We start from the raw sequence: 15666 nt of genomic DNA, 5'->3' as shown, positions 1-15666 counted from the left end.
AACTGCTTTGCTTAACAACCAAGTGTCTGGTCACGATTGTGTTCGCTAAATGAGGACTGCCTGTATAGTTGCAGACTGAAAATAACAGGGGACATAAGATGAAACTGAAATAAATCAGATATATGTGCTTTCCTGTGTTTTTGCATTATGACAGAATCCTGACAAACAAGATTTTTAAAGAAAGGACTATATTGGATAGTAACAATTGAATAACACAGAAGAAACAACAACTAATAAGACATAAATAAAAAAAAACATTATGGGTAACTTTCTAATAACACTTTCTCCACTTCCCTTTCAGATATTTCCCCAACTACTAACCATAACTTAGATATACAGTACAAACTTATTAAACATATAAGGCTATTGCTAGTATCTGATTCAATTCTTTCATCTATTTTTTTCATTAATCTCATAACCTCCTTCCTAAAAACCGTTATTTTAAATGTCTAAATTTTTGCCCTGCTGTATAACATGCAGTCTATATGGAAGTCATTACTGCACACATGGGGTCAGACTTCTATTATGAATATATATTGTCAATTTTGCCATTGCTGCACATTCTCCAATTATGGCCTTCCAATCTGGTATCGTCAGCAAAGGCCCTCTTTCCTAATGTTGTGCCAAATTTGTTCTTGCAACTGTCAGCACATATCTTAGTAAATTGTAACATTTTTGATTATTATTTTTTCTGGGGTTGTATCCAATAAAAATGTTTGTGGTTTCAGTTTAAATTTTATTTTTAGGATTTTCAGAATATTTTGATGTATTGCTTTCCAATACTGTTGAGTTTTTGGCATAACCACCACATACGATAAAATGTTCCTTCTTTGTTGTAACATTTCCAACATTGATTTTTATATGATTTATCCAACTTGAAAATTATTGATGGAGTCATAAACCATCTGTAAAATATTTTATATCAATTGTCCCTTAAATGATAACATGGAATAAATTTTATTGATTTTTTTGCCATAGTTCTTGCCATTTTTGTACTGCAGTTATGGATTGTTTGAGTTCATGTTATGTTTCTGGGGGAGGGGAATCCTGTCACATGACTCTTCCTTCTTCCAGAGGACAAAAAAACATTGTTCTTATGAAGAACACATATATATTATGGCATATGTACACATACAGTGCATATTTTAGTAATTCTGTATTCTTAAAACAAATATATAACTGAAAGCAGAAGTTTTCCTTTTAGGATTATTGTATAAAGATCTTGAAAAAAATTGAGCTTTGTTATTATATAGTTTCACTGCAGCTAGAATTTTACATATGCAAAATTTCAACGATACGTCAGTTCCCGCAATGAAAGAATGGTGGAAAAAGTGATGGAACTAACAGAGATGGCAACATTAACTGTTCTAATTAAGAAAAAAATGTATCCAATTTTGTTTCTACCTGGAGACTGCTTCTGGATTTTGTGCACAAAATGGAAAAAAATAGATTTTTGACTTTGGGTTTTGATGATTAGATTAGTTTGCTATAAAATTTATAGTTGTTTATATAATTACTAATTATATAAAAGTAGAAAGCTGAGATTGTATCTTTCCTCTGTATCTTAACTGCACCAAAAAAGTTTTTTTCTTTCTTTCTCTCACATCTTTTCCCCCTTTCTTTTCCCTGCTCACTTTCTCTGTAGTCTTAATTTTCACTTGGTTTTTATATTAAGATAAACTTCAATTAAATTTATATTAGATAGCAGAAAAATTAAACTTTAAAAGTCACTCAGCTAAAAACAGCTAAACTGCTTTTTCTGAAACCAGAAAGCCTGTTGGGATAGCATTTCATAATTTTGGCATCACATTAAGAAGTCCACCAGTGATAAAAACAGAGCTTCCAGCACCTATCATTTAGTCTATGCAAGTAACTACAATTATGAATGTTTGACTGTTAAGGGTTTCAGAATTCATAGCAAATAAGAGGGTCATCCTACTAACTACATTCTGTACCAATTACAACTTCCAAGCTATCCTTATAAGGAAATCCAACAACAAGCCCTGTGTTCATCCAAAAATAATTTTATTTGCCAGGCTTTGGCCAGCCCACATTTATTTTGGCTATAACGTTTTTCATGCTATCTGTTTCACAGGTGTGGAACTGAAATAATAAACAATTAACAAGTGAGGCTGTTTTGGCAGGCATTTTCCCTGCCTCTAAACTTTCAGGAAATACCAAGCAGCACCACCACCACTGTGCTTGCTAATTGTTTATTATTTCAAATCCACACCTGTTTTCATCTAGGAATCCCTTTTGTGTAGCCTGAAATCAGCTTGGATACTTTGGCTGAAATCCATGTGAAGTCACGCTATTACAAGACAGTCAAAGCCCTTTTCTGCAGGAGAAAATGCACATCTGGAATCAGAGCCACACTGATTATGCAGGAAATTGTCTAGAGGCTCTACAATATGCTTAACAATTCTGGATACTGAGCTGCCACTTTTTTGGGGTTATTATTGTTATTAATATTAAATTTGTATACTGCTTTATCTTTCAAATGCTCAGGGGCTTAAACAGTAAAATACAATACATGGACTAATTAAAGCAGCCAGCTAGATAGATTTCTCCCCTATTAATTCTAATGAACCTTTATTACAGGAGCAACTGGCGTCCTAGTTTAAAAATCCAGATGCTCTGATCTAAAACTTTCTACACTGCTTATTACTTTGGTTTAAGTTTTTAAACAGGGAATGTGATGGTTGGGAAGCCTTGTGGGGGGAAAAAAATAGAACATACAGATTACATTTCCTATCAATTTGGTCTTACTCAGGAGCCTTTTTACCTTCAGGATGTAAAATTTAGGCAGGTGGCTGTTTGTTTTATTAAATTCCAAAATGAAAGCTGCCAAGCCAACTGCTATCCAAAAGAACTGAGTCTGAATGAAATAAACATCTGGGTGAAACCAAGTTATAATTATTCCAACATGTACATTATGTTCCTAAAAGAAAAAGCCCAGCATCAGCCTAAGAGCTACTTACTTGCTTAAGCTTAGAGAGAGTTTGTCCCCACAGGCACGGATCTTGTTCTGGGCTTCAATGTGGGTCATGGTGCTGGTGCTCTGTCCATCGATGCTGAGCACCCAGTCCCCAACTCCAGCCCCTGCCTGGGCTGCCTTGCCCCCAGGGGTGAGCTGCAAGGAAAGAAAAATGATTCCCAATATGAAGACATCATTAATGGAACCTATCACAAACATCCTTCCAATCCTTCCAGGAGAAATGGAAGCGGACAGAATTCTCGTTTTTCTCTATGCCCTTATACTTTTTGCTAAAGTACATGTGTAGTAAACTTATTTATTCCCAAAGAAGTTTCTTAAAAGATAATGGTGTTTGGGAGCAGGGTGATGTAGCAAGCTAAGGGACATCTCCAAATGGTGGCAACCCATACCTTTGCTAAGTCATATTTCTCAGTCTCGCCAATCTCAGAGGGACATTTCAGAGTGGTCAGACAAAATATGCATTTTAAAAAAGTTTGTATCCGCTACAGAACACCTATTTTCTTTACTATCAAGAGACTGATTTATGTTTTCAGGCAGATCCTTTTTAAGTTTCAATAAAAGATGATTTTGTAATAAGCTACGCCAGAGATGCTTCTGCTATTGGCTCTGTCTTCCTGGAACTCTAGAGCTACTCCTTCATTGTTTACAAGCAAACAGGACTGATGCTATCTTTCAGCAAGAAGACAAACCACTAACAGTAAACAGCAAACATCTTTTACAACTCAAATAGTCCAAAGATTTGCTCATCATCAAGTTGTGTCTCCAAAACTTTCAAATGTGTTAGTATCGTTTTATACTGCACTGGTAAGACCACGCTTGGAATACTAAGTTCTGGTCACCAGGATACAAAAAAGACATTGGGACTCTAGAAAGTATTCAGAAAACAGCAACAAAGAGGATCAGGGGACTGGAGATTAAACCATATAATGAACATTTGTGGGGACTGGGAATGTCTAGTCCAGAGACCTACGGCTCTCCGGAAGGTTCCTTCTGGCCCACCCACCTCCTCCCATGTGCTGTGCTCCCATCCTTTCCAAGCAGTGCAGGGAGAGAAAGCAGGGCTGTGTTCACCACTGTTTGGAAAGGAAGGTAGGATTCCCTCAGAGAAACAGTTTCTCTGACGGAAGAGGGTGTGCATGTGTCATATTACATTGAGCAAAATAAAGACACACTTATTCAATTAAATTTTATTCACTCATTTGTAAAATTGTTTCTCTCCCCCCCCATATTTGAATCTTTGCAAAATGCCCAATGCGGCCCTCTGACTGAAAAGTTTGGAGAACCCTGGTCTCGTCTAATGAAGGGAAGGAGTAGGGACGTCATGATAGCAGTCTTCTATGACTATAAGTATAGGGCAGGGGTAAGCAACCTTGGCTCTTTTATGACTCATGGACTTCAACTCCCAGAATTCCTGAGTCAGCTATGCTGACTGTTGTTGCTGACTCAGGAATTCTGGGAGTTGAAATCCATGAGTCATAAAAGAGCCGAGGTTGCCAACCCCTGGTATAGGGTCTCCTGCTCAAGCAGGGCATTGGATTAGAACAGGGCTCTTCAACCAGTGGTAAGGGTACCACCTGTGGTACACTGGCATCTGGCAGGTGGTACGTGACCATCCTAGAAAAGTGATAGTGGGCAAGGGGAATGAGCTGAACTGGTGGCAGTACTGCACAAGGCTGAGTGAGAGATGGCTGGAGCTGCAGGGCTGTCAGGCCTCAGCGGAAGCGCCATGATCAGCGCCAGGCTCCAGCTGGAGCTCGGCACTGATCCTGGTGCTACTGCTGAGCCCTGAAGAAGCACCAATCAGCTGGAAAGCAGCACTGATCCTGGCACTTCTGCTGAGCCCAGAAGAAGCACCGATCAGCTGGAATGTTGCAGCATCTCCAGGGTCTTGTGATTTACATTCAGATGCTTGGCAACTGATTCATATTTATGACGGTCACGGTGTCACAGGATCATGTGAAGTGATCAAAACCTGCTGCAACCACCCAGCAGATGGAGGGAATAAAAACCAAATACCCCCCACCCCACCCCCGCTGCCAATCCTCAACAGAAATGCTCACAACAATGAAAACCTCGGACAGGAGGAAGAGCGCCGCCGGGCAGGCAGGCACGTGTCTTGCTTGGCTGTGGCTTGGGGGGCACTTTTTTCAGTGCCATTGTAACTTCAAACAGTCACTGTTGTAAGTTGAGGACTACCTGTACTTTATCACTTTTTTCCTTTTTTTGGTCATCACGTTTTTGACACCTTGCTAGGCGACTGGTGGTACTCATATGTTGCCATATCCTAAAAGTGGTACAATGGGGGAAAAGGTTGAAAAGCCCTGTATTAGAAGACCTCCAAAGTCCCTTCCAATTCTGTTATTCTGTATTCTCTAACAGTCCCCAACCTTTTGGGCACCAAGGACCAGTTATATGGAGAGAGATTTTTCCGTGGACCGGAGGGGGTGTGGTTTCGTGTGCTGCCTGCATCCTGCAGATGGGGGCTTTGCTTGTTTGTGCGGACCAATTGTTGGCATGTTGTGGCCCGATACCGGATCACGGACCGGGGGTTGGAGACCCGTGTTCTATAAACTTAAATATTACAGTACTACCAATGCCAAACTCAGTAGATGTATTATTGTAGATGCATTACATGTCCATGCCAGGGAAAAATAAGTATTATAGTAGAAGTGTCCATGCCAGGGAGAAATAAGTGTAAGTGGGCTAATCGTTTTCACTGTCCTGTTTCCTTTACTATGGAGGAGAAGTCTTGCCTAGTATTTTTTCTTTCACTAAAAAAAAAACAATAAAAACAAATACACAAACAACACGGTCCTCATAGCTAGTCTCATTCTGCTCAGGGCATTGAAATAAAAACAGTTTCAGACATGGAATTTGATAAATCCTTTGATCTCTTTGAGGCTTCAGGCAGCTCAGAAAGCAATCCTTTTTTTCATTAACATCTTCCTACCACAATATCCTAAGATGCAAAGGGTGCTAAGATTGCCTTCCTGCCTGGAGCTTATTCAAGAGGGTGTTGGTCTATCCTGCCTAATCATAATAATTACAGAACAAGTTCCCTTTTCTTTCAGCACCCCATTCTTTGATATCTGAGTGTGTTCCATGCTAAATCTCTTTGGCCAAATGTGCAAATATGCAGCTTCGCTTCCAAGAGCAAAGGATAACAAACATCTTACCATTTCTTTTCCTCTCTTCTTTTTCTCCCATTATCCCTTTCTTTGATTCTTAGGAAAGTATTTTTAACCAGACCTTAAGCTAAATTGTACAGTAGCAAATCTGTGGCAAACCTCTACTGTTTCCCTGGATTGGCTAACAGGACAGTGAAAAGCAAACTGGCTTTGTGCACAATGAAGGGAGAGCGCTAACTATAGTACTTATTAGCAATCCTAAAAAGAAAGTGATTCTGGGCTTTCAACCAGGATTAAAAGAGAAAGGGAGTTGCAGCATTACATTAATGTGTTGTAACTGGTCTACCTTAAGAGGGAGTTGTAGTCATGGTTTCATCATATTAGTTTTTGTAGAATTTTTCAGGGCAACTTTACGAGATTGTTATCAAGCTGATTTTTATAAAAAACAAAAACAAAAAATGCAAGTCAATATAAGCAACCAAAGCAACATAATGACGGATTAAGAATGAATCTGTACAAGATGAGAGCTAAAAGAGGTAAACGGTATGACCCAGGATGCTACCACTGCAACATCTGTACAGATGTAGAGATTTTGGTAGGTGCTAAATTTTTAATTCCTGCATCAGAAGCTGAATCTTGTAGAAATGACAGCTGGTAACCCCAGCAGATTCTCCATTACCCTTTGCAGCAGTCAACTTATCTGAAACCACTGCAAAAAAAAAAAAAATATTGAGCAACAAATGCACAGTGGTTGAGCAATAAAGCACATTCTTTGGAAGACCCCCAAGGCTGTGGGAGAGTTTAGACTTGCTGATGAATGCAGCAAACCAGGCAGAACCACCTCAGCATAGTTAAGCAGGTGCCAGCTGCCCATCCAGAGTGGACTCCTTAGGCCTTTAAAATATGAGCACGTCAATTGTCAGCCAAGTGGCAGAGATGGTGCACCTGCTGTTATCTGTGACAGTCAGCTATTAAAGCCAGGTAAGTCCAAAAGCCATTGCCCTCTAGCAACACGCCTCCCCATAAAATATTTGGCTTCATATTCCCTTTGCTTCTATTTGCATCATTCCCAAATTTAGCAGCTGTATGCTCACATACACAAACGGTCCTCTGAGGACAGCCTAATTAAGACTACCTGAACAAGCTGACAAAACTCCTTAGCTTCTGAACACTGGAACACAGGAACCCAATTTCCTGAAAGGATACTGAATTTAAAAAAAAAAATACCATTGGTATATTAAAGACTATTTGAAAACAGGAGGAGAAACAAATATAAAATATTTCTCCAATTTTCAGATTGGACTGTCCTCGGCTCCACCTCTTTGCTCTCTTTTTGCCTTAATTAGATGTATTTACACATTACCTTCTTAGAAATGCAAACAACAATCATATTCAGAAAACAACTATCTGTACACCTAAGTCACACTATTGTAAACAATTTGAAAGGTGGCCTTCACATGAGGCTCTGAAGATCGATTTTGTTTGCAGGATCGGAAGTCTAAACCTCTAACGCAGTGGTTCTCAATCTTTTTAATGCCGCGACCCCCAACCGGTTGTAAGTTGAGGACTACTCAACCGGTCGTAAGTCGAGGACTACTCAACTGGTGCAGCATCGTTTGCAGAATGGGACTTTTGGCGGGGTCAGCAGGGCAGAGACAGCCTGGACAATTCCTATTGGCTTTTGAAAGCCAATAGAATTAGACTCTATTCAAGAGAGTCTATTCTATTGGCTTTCAAAAGCCAATAGAATAAAAGGGAATAGCACAGCTAAGGAAAAGGGGGGAAAAATGGCGACCCCTGTGAAATGGTCGTTAGACCCCAAATGGGCTCCCGACCCACAGGTTGAGAACCACTGCTCTAACGGAAGAATAAAGTCTCCACTTTCCCTGCAAAATTAGAATCCTCTGTGGAAATCTGGAAGCCCAAATGAAAAATGTTCAAAATTAGAACTGGGCTGGTTGCTTGTTTGCGCTGTTATTCTTCCTTCCCCATCAAAACGTCTTAAACTAAAAAAGCAGAAATGAAGCACGTGCACCTGCCTGTTGTAATAAGTAAACCTTCCTGTGATTACAGAATGTCTGTTTAAAAAGTTGATTTAAAATTTTGAATTTGCAGGGGGAAAAAACTGGCAACCCCGAAACTGGCAATTTTCTAAAACCAACAGATTATGATCATGTTGAGAGCACCTAAAGTGTGCTACATCCACCCTAAATGATCACACAGGGAATTGGAATACCTTCCCCTCTGCTTTCTGAGTATCAGAACACAGCCACAGCCTTCTGAATTGGGCACAAGGCACACTTTTGACCACAGCAAATGTGTCACTTCCAGAAAGCATAATAACACTCTTCTACTCTTATTGCCTTCCAACTGATTTTGATGGGTCCCTCCTCTGATATTGTGCATAACAACTGAGATAGACCATGTGCATCTAATAGTCACATCTGACGTGACTTGATCTAAATATTACATCCTGTGGAAATGAATCCTATCATTTGGTGTTGTATCTATAGCAGTGATGGCGAACCTTTTAGACACCGAGTGCCCAAAAACTGCCCCACTCACCCCCCACTCTGCTGCCCACCCCGCCCCCATCCTGCCTGCTCTGCCTCCGCACCCACTGCCTCCACAGCCCGCCCAAGGGGCCCTGCAGCGCCACAGCGGCCACGCCCTCTACCCGCGCCCCGCAGCATCATCTGCGCGCCGACGGGACACAAGGGCGGAGTCTTGTCCCTGCTGCCTGGCTGCCATGTCCTTGGCTGTGCTGCTCCGTGTAGGCTGTGCCCAGAGGTGACTCTCCTCGGGGGGGGGGGCTGCTGGGGAGGCGGGGCTGGGGTGACGGCGCACATGCCCACAGAGAGGGCTTTGAGTGCCACCTCTGGCATGCATGCCATAGGCTCGCCACCAATGATCTATAGTATGTCTGCACAAACATGTTCCAAGAAGGCCAAAGCACAAGCATGGTTCTCGCGCACTGCAGGGTGGGATGTGTGAGTTTGCTTTGGGAGTCGGGGAGATTCATGTTTATTGGAGTTTAAAAGGCAGAATAATGAATTAATTTGAGGGGAACTTGTTTATGGAATGGTTGGCCAGCTGAAGGCAAAAACTGGGAATAGAAGAGGAATGGGGGTTTTTGTGTGCTGTTCTACTTATACCTTCTACCCAGGTGTTTGGAGAAATCCCTCATCTTTATTTTATCCATCTTTTCTTCTGCCTAATGGGATATTTGTGACTGGCCACATACTCCCATTGCTGTCATTTTATGACTTTCTTAAAATTCATAAAGTCTGAGTACTTATCTGATACTCAGATAAGCCACACACTTTCAGAATGACCCTTTTTCATGACAAATTTGGATTTATTTATGTATTTATTTTTTGCAGAAGGAATCAGCAAAAGTTGCAGAAACAGCATCCCCAAGATAGTTTTAAAATAGGGCTATCGGTAGTCTACAAGTAAGGCCTAAAGATAATTGCAGTTATGCAAAGAATATAATTCTGCAGTTTGACCATCATTTAAACCCCAGATTGCAAGCCTGTACTGGATTGTAGTATCTGTAAATCTAGGAAAGCAAGTTCTAGTTTAGCAAAGTTCTTGCTGCACTAAGTATTTCAGATATCATGATGCAATAGGTTTCTAAATGGACTAACCCACACAGTTTAAGCAGAAAAACAGAGTGCTTTATTGAGAAAGAAAAGGGGTGAGGGATGGGGAAGATAAGCAGCACTTAATGACTAACGATGAAGACTGCTGGGAATGAGAACTAACCTGAGAACTAACCTTTGAGTAATCTGCATTCTGCCTCACAATAGGGCAATTGTGGATTAACTACTAAATTGGAGTCCAGGAATTTTCAGAAAAGTATCAACTTAGGTTCAAATATTTACAGCCTTAAAACATAAAAGAGTTTGCAGGTCAGGTAAATATTTTAATTTGCTTCACAGAGCAGAGAGACTGGTGGGGAAATTATTATTATTATTATTATTATTATTATTATTATTATTATTATTATTATTATTATTATTTTGCTTTAAAAACAGACATAACCTGATATTTCTAAAATTTCAAGCCAAGAATGTAAAAGTATAATTTATAGAATTGGAAATCATGCTAGGAGAATCAGATGCATCTACTGGCAAGATATTCAGAAAACTGAGGAAGACACTACAATTTCTTGTTTTCATTTTTACAGTTTAGTTTGGATGACATTTCTCTGTATGCTCAAAAGCATTTTATTTTTCAGACAACACCAAAGGGGTTGGGAATATATTTTAATTTTCTGACATATAATTAAACCTGTATTTGCTTGATTTATACCAAATTATTGTCTGAAGGCTAAGAATAGGTCTTTCTACAAGTTTTATTTTCTATTGTTTTCAAACAAACATCTTCCTTCAAAGTTCAAAGATACTTAACAGGTATCTTTGAAGGGAAAATTTACACTTAGGTAAATCTGAATAACATGGCTGATATGCAGATCTAACTGCTTCCTACTTTATGTTGGTTGACAGTCTCTAAATCTCTAAAATAGCTTCAGTTCCTCTAGTCCAGGGGTCTTCAAACTTGGCCCTTTTATGACTTGTGGACTTCAACTCCCAGAATTCCTCAGCCAGCATGCCCGGCTGAGGAATTCTGGGAATTAGTCCACAAGTCATAAAAGGGCCAAGTTTGCTCTAGTCCAGTGGTTCTCAACCTGTGGGTCGGGACCCCATTTGGGGTCGAATGACCATTTCACGGGGGTCGCCAAACCACGCTGTCTGCCATTTTCCCCCTTTTCCCTAGTTGTCCTACTCCCTCTTATTGGTGGCCACACCCACTTGGTCACACCCCTGGGGGTCACCACAACACGGGGAACTGTATTATGGGGTCACAGCATTAGAAAGGTTGAGAACCACTGCTCTAGTCAGTAACAGCCATCTCCTCAGAGAAAATGATTTTCAATTGCATTTTTCCCCAAGCTTCTGTCTTCTACAGTAGTTCAGGTACATCAGATTGTACTCAACACTTAATTATGTTTAATAATCCCACGTTTATTATTTTATAACTCAAGGAGATAGACATATGTAATACTCCTTCAGTCTCACAACAACCACCCAGTGAGGTGAGAAAGAGTGACTGATCCAAAGTCACAAAGCCTAAGGACAGACTAGAATTCACAGTCTCCTGGGTTCCTAGCCAGTGCCTTCTCTGCTACACCAAACAGGTTCTGTGATACCAGTAATCACATTTCCCTCAAGAAAGTTCACCCAGATTATTTTGGGTATTGTGTGAAATATATAGCAGGGACTCCTGAGTATTGTTATTTGTGAGCAACTCTCGGTCATGAAAACTGATTTTTTTTTAATCTTTTATGGCATCGGTTTTTCTTCTAAATGCTTTCCAGATTGTCAGACACCAATAATTCCCAGACAACATGGCCAACAACCATACTGGCTAGGAATTATGGAAATAAAGTTTAACATACTGTATATGGAGGGAACAAGGTTGTTCAAGTGTGGTGCATGCTAACTTTTTCCAGTGCTAGAACTCATAGTTTTCTGCCAACACCTCACACAAATATACACACATCTTTAAAAATATAGAAGGCACTTCTTCTGTTAATGGAACTGAAATGGAGGAAAACTGTATAGTTTTGAAGGTTATTTCTGGATTAGTACACATGTTCATAGATCATCTGGACATATCCTGGAAAATGCAATCACCATGTGGTTTGCCTATCTTCTTCAAACTGAGAAATCATGATCTCAGTAAAACTTTGATTTATAAAGGCCACTTGTCCATTGCTTAACCCTTGCACAGCCACAGGAGAAATTTCAGATAGCTTAACTGGAGAAGGACCAGCATCCTTCATTCCCATTTCCTATCTCCAGAACTGAATACTAAAATAATGTCATAACATTAATCCTAACTTACCTTGATATCTAACCACTGTTTTGATCGATTCATCCAGAGTTGCAGAAAAGAAATTGCCTATATGCACCACAATCATATGCTTTCTCATAAACCAAGTTGAATAAAATTAACATGGGGACAGCAGCTAACTTCCAGTTAGAAACAACTATTTTGTAGTCTCCCTTATGTTTTCTTCCTCATGGGCCAATTCAGACAGACAGTGAGTTGATTAACTGCATAAGTACTTCTTTGTGTCCTCCTCTCTTACCCCAATCCCATTCTATACCCTACAAAGAAAGTTCTCACACATACACAACCAGTGTGTGTATCCATCTTTGTAAAAGTACAGAAGACAATTTGGAGGAACCCAGTGAACTGTTCTCCCTGCCTGATTCATTCAGAAAAGGACGGGTTGATGGATTCCAGCATCTTCAGACCATCACCAGACTTATGGAGAGAACAGGGCACTGGAGTGAATCAACACCTTTCTCTAACACAATCCATGTGGTCACACTCATGCTTCTCAGAGCTACCAACCCACAAGAATTCCTAAAGCTTTTACATCTGCTCTGTGAAACGGAGGGGGTTGCAATCAGCCCACCTCTCCACAGGGCTCACCTCTCCCAGCAACTAATTTATCTCCCTCTGTCAGCAAACAGAGACATTAGCTCATCAGCAGCAATGCAATACCTACCCTGGGGGCAGGGAACCATTAACTCAAAGCCTTCTTGCTACAGGGGCCCCAGGCAGCAGTCAAAGCGGAGGAAAGCAGGAGTGCTCTTGTACCATTTTGGTAGGTCTGAGACATGACAGTCACCAGTGCAATATATAACAGTGATAAGCAGGAAGCTGAACTGGAGAACATAGATACAGTCATCTGCACAGACTGTAGGGAAAGAGTTTTACATGGAAACTCCTTGTTTTCAATGTCTATAGGTCTATAGCAGTGGTTCTCAACCTTTTTAATGCCGCGACCCCAACCGGTCGTAAGTCGAGGACTACCCAACCAGTCGTAAGTCGAGGACTACCCAACCGGTCATAAGTCGAAGACTTTCCCTGCCCGGGAGTGCCGCGCATGCGTGGTGCCGCTCCCTGCGCCAGCCGAGGCATAGCTGGCAAGCGGCAGAGACGGAGCAGGCCGACCACCGGCTGGGCCACCAGCTGGCCCAGCCCAAGGGAGGTAAGGCACCTGCCGGGCCCCACGCGCGCCAGCAACCCTCCCTGCACCCGCCAGCCTCCCACCTCCCACCCCTGGCCCTCTTTTACTTACATTTTTAGTAGTTGCTCAGCAGGGAAGGGTGGAAACTTCCAGACAGCTCGCCTTCGCTGCAGACAACTTACAGCACCGTTTGCAAAATGGGACTTTTGGCGGGCTCAGCAGGGCAGAGACAGCCTGGACAATTCCTATTGGCTTTTGAAAGCCAATAGAATTAGACTCTATTCAAGAGAGTCTATTCTATTGGCTTTCAAAAGCCAATAGAATAAAAGGGAGTACCACAGCTAAGGAAAAGGGGGAAAAATGGCGGACTGCATTGTTTGGCGACCCCCGTGAAATGGTCGTTCGACCCCAAATGGGGTCCCGACCCACAGGTTGAGAACCACTGGTCTATAGCAAGGGTGACCCCTTTATGACTTGTGGCCTTCAACTCCCTCCCAGAAGTCCAGAAGTCATAAAAGAGTCATCATTTCCCACCCCTGGTCTAGAGCAAGGAGGCTTTGTCTTGGTTTCCCAAAATGGTCCTGGAATCAGCATAACCTTGCAAGTGCTGAAGCCCACCTCCCTGCTCCCAATAAAAATGGAAAGGAGTACATCAGCTTGCACACAAAAGTTTCTCATACTCTTCCTTCTTCCACAGCCTTCCACAAGGAAGAAGAAGGGTGCCCCAGAAGCCTTTAAAGCAGGACTGGGAGGAACTTCTACAAGCAGAATACATGATGAACATTTGGGGAGAGGGGATGCTCTATTCATATTAATACTAAGAGTGCTCACTACTGGATGGATTGAAAAGAATGCAAAGGTCCACTCTACTGGGGTTCAAAGGTACAATTACATGCTTATCCTCAACCCAGTAACAGTTCCTGCCTTCATCTCAGGTTACAGCAGTAGAGATTATAGGAAAAGACTGATTGTGATAATACGCATACAAATGGAATCCACCATGATTTTCCTAACAGGGTATGAATTTCCTCCACACAAATGCTGGTATGGCTTTTTCTGGAAGAAGCTGCGTTTGCCTTGAATATCCCAGCATGTTTTCAATGCCATCATCAATATTTCCATGGTAGTCTACTCTAAAGAGCCAAGCAACCATGTTTCTCAGCAACTCTCCTAAGTAAGGCTCAATAACTACTATAGCCACCTGGTGTGAACACACAAATAAGGAGTCATACGTTTAGGAAATGTCACTATATCATATTAAACAAGCACATCAACCATTGGGTTTCCCATCACGCTCACAGACTTTTTTTTTTCCTTTGTCTCTATGAAGCTGTTCTTTAAAAAAACTTTGAAGAGGCAGAAAAATAGGACAAAATATGTATTTTAAAGATGCTAGTGGCTCCTGCAGCTTTGGAATGGAGATCTCCTAGTACACAGGCCGGCAACCTGCGGCTCTGGAGCCGCATGAGGCTCTTTGAGCCTTCCCCTGTGGCTCCCAGCCTCCTCTGCCATTTGCAGAGAGAGACAGAGACAGAGAGAGGCACTTGAGCTTCCCTGCTTCTCTGTCTTTCTCTCTCTCTCTCTCTCTCTCTCTCTGTGTGTGTGTGTGTGTGTGTGTGTGTGTGTGTGTGTGTGTAAAAGAGAGTGGACTCACCGTGTTCTCCGACGAGCTGAAAATCATTTGGGGCGTGGCTCCTGCCTTTGCTGCGTCTCTGCAGAAAGCAGGAAGCAGGAAGGGCAGGAGAGAGCTAGCTAGCCCAGCTATGCTGACTCAGGAATTCTGGGAATTGAAGTCCATGAGTCATAAAAGAGCCGAGGTTGCCTGGCAGACCAAGGGCAGAAAGAAAGAGGGAGAGAGAGGGAGGGAGAGAAAGACACAGAGACCCTTTTGATATCTAAAATGAAGGTAACACTGCATATATCTTTTTTTACCTTTATGAGATGTGTGTGTGTGTGTGTGTGTGTGTGTGTGTGTGTGTATGTTATGTATGTATGTATAAGGTAAAAAAGGATATGTGCAGTGTTATCTTCCTTTTAGATCTCAAAAGGGTTTTGCGGCTCCCAGTGTTTTGTTTTTGGTGGGAAACGGGTTCAAGTGGCTCTTTGAGTGTTTTGGGTTGCCTACCCGTCCTAGTACTTGGGAAAGAATAAAGTATTTCTGTAAGTCCAGTTCAACATGAACATAAAAGGAATGAATGCTTGCTGGCAAATCTCCATGGAAGCCCAGCAGTAAAGCCCGACTTTCTTGACGCAGATTCAGACTGTCGTTGGGCTTGTAAATATCACATTTAACATCGTGACAACAGATCCCAAGAGACCTGCAAGCAATACCAAGGAGAGAATGCTCTAGTAGAGCTGGAAAAGTGAGAATGGATAATGAGGTAGAGCTACAAAGGAATTTAGGCCCTGATATTTGCCAGTGCAAACATTCTTCAGAGCTAAATGTTTTCCACAGGTAAACAGATGCTTCATCAGTTCATATTTTCATA

General features: G+C 41.6%; 1 protein-coding gene across 1 annotated transcript in view; it reads right to left on the bottom strand.

Annotated features, from left to right (window-relative positions):
* PDLIM7 (PDZ and LIM domain 7) overlaps positions 1–15666 on the bottom strand; it is a 55122-nt gene that overhangs the window by 21345 nt on the left and 18111 nt on the right. The window contains exon 3 of the mRNA XM_039356777.1: positions 2982–3133. Within this exon, the coding sequence (XP_039212711.1) occupies positions 2982–3133 (152 nt within the window). The remainder of the gene's footprint in view (positions 1–2981; positions 3134–15666) is intronic.

This window comes from Crotalus tigris, unplaced genomic scaffold, assembly GCF_016545835.1.
Source record: "Crotalus tigris isolate CLP2741 ecotype Arizona unplaced genomic scaffold, ASM1654583v1 scf7180000018829.1913635, whole genome shotgun sequence".
NCBI lineage: Eukaryota > Metazoa > Chordata > Lepidosauria > Squamata > Viperidae > Crotalus > Crotalus tigris.
Note: the sequence above shows the minus strand (reverse complement) of the source record. Positions and strands in the feature narration are given on the sequence as shown.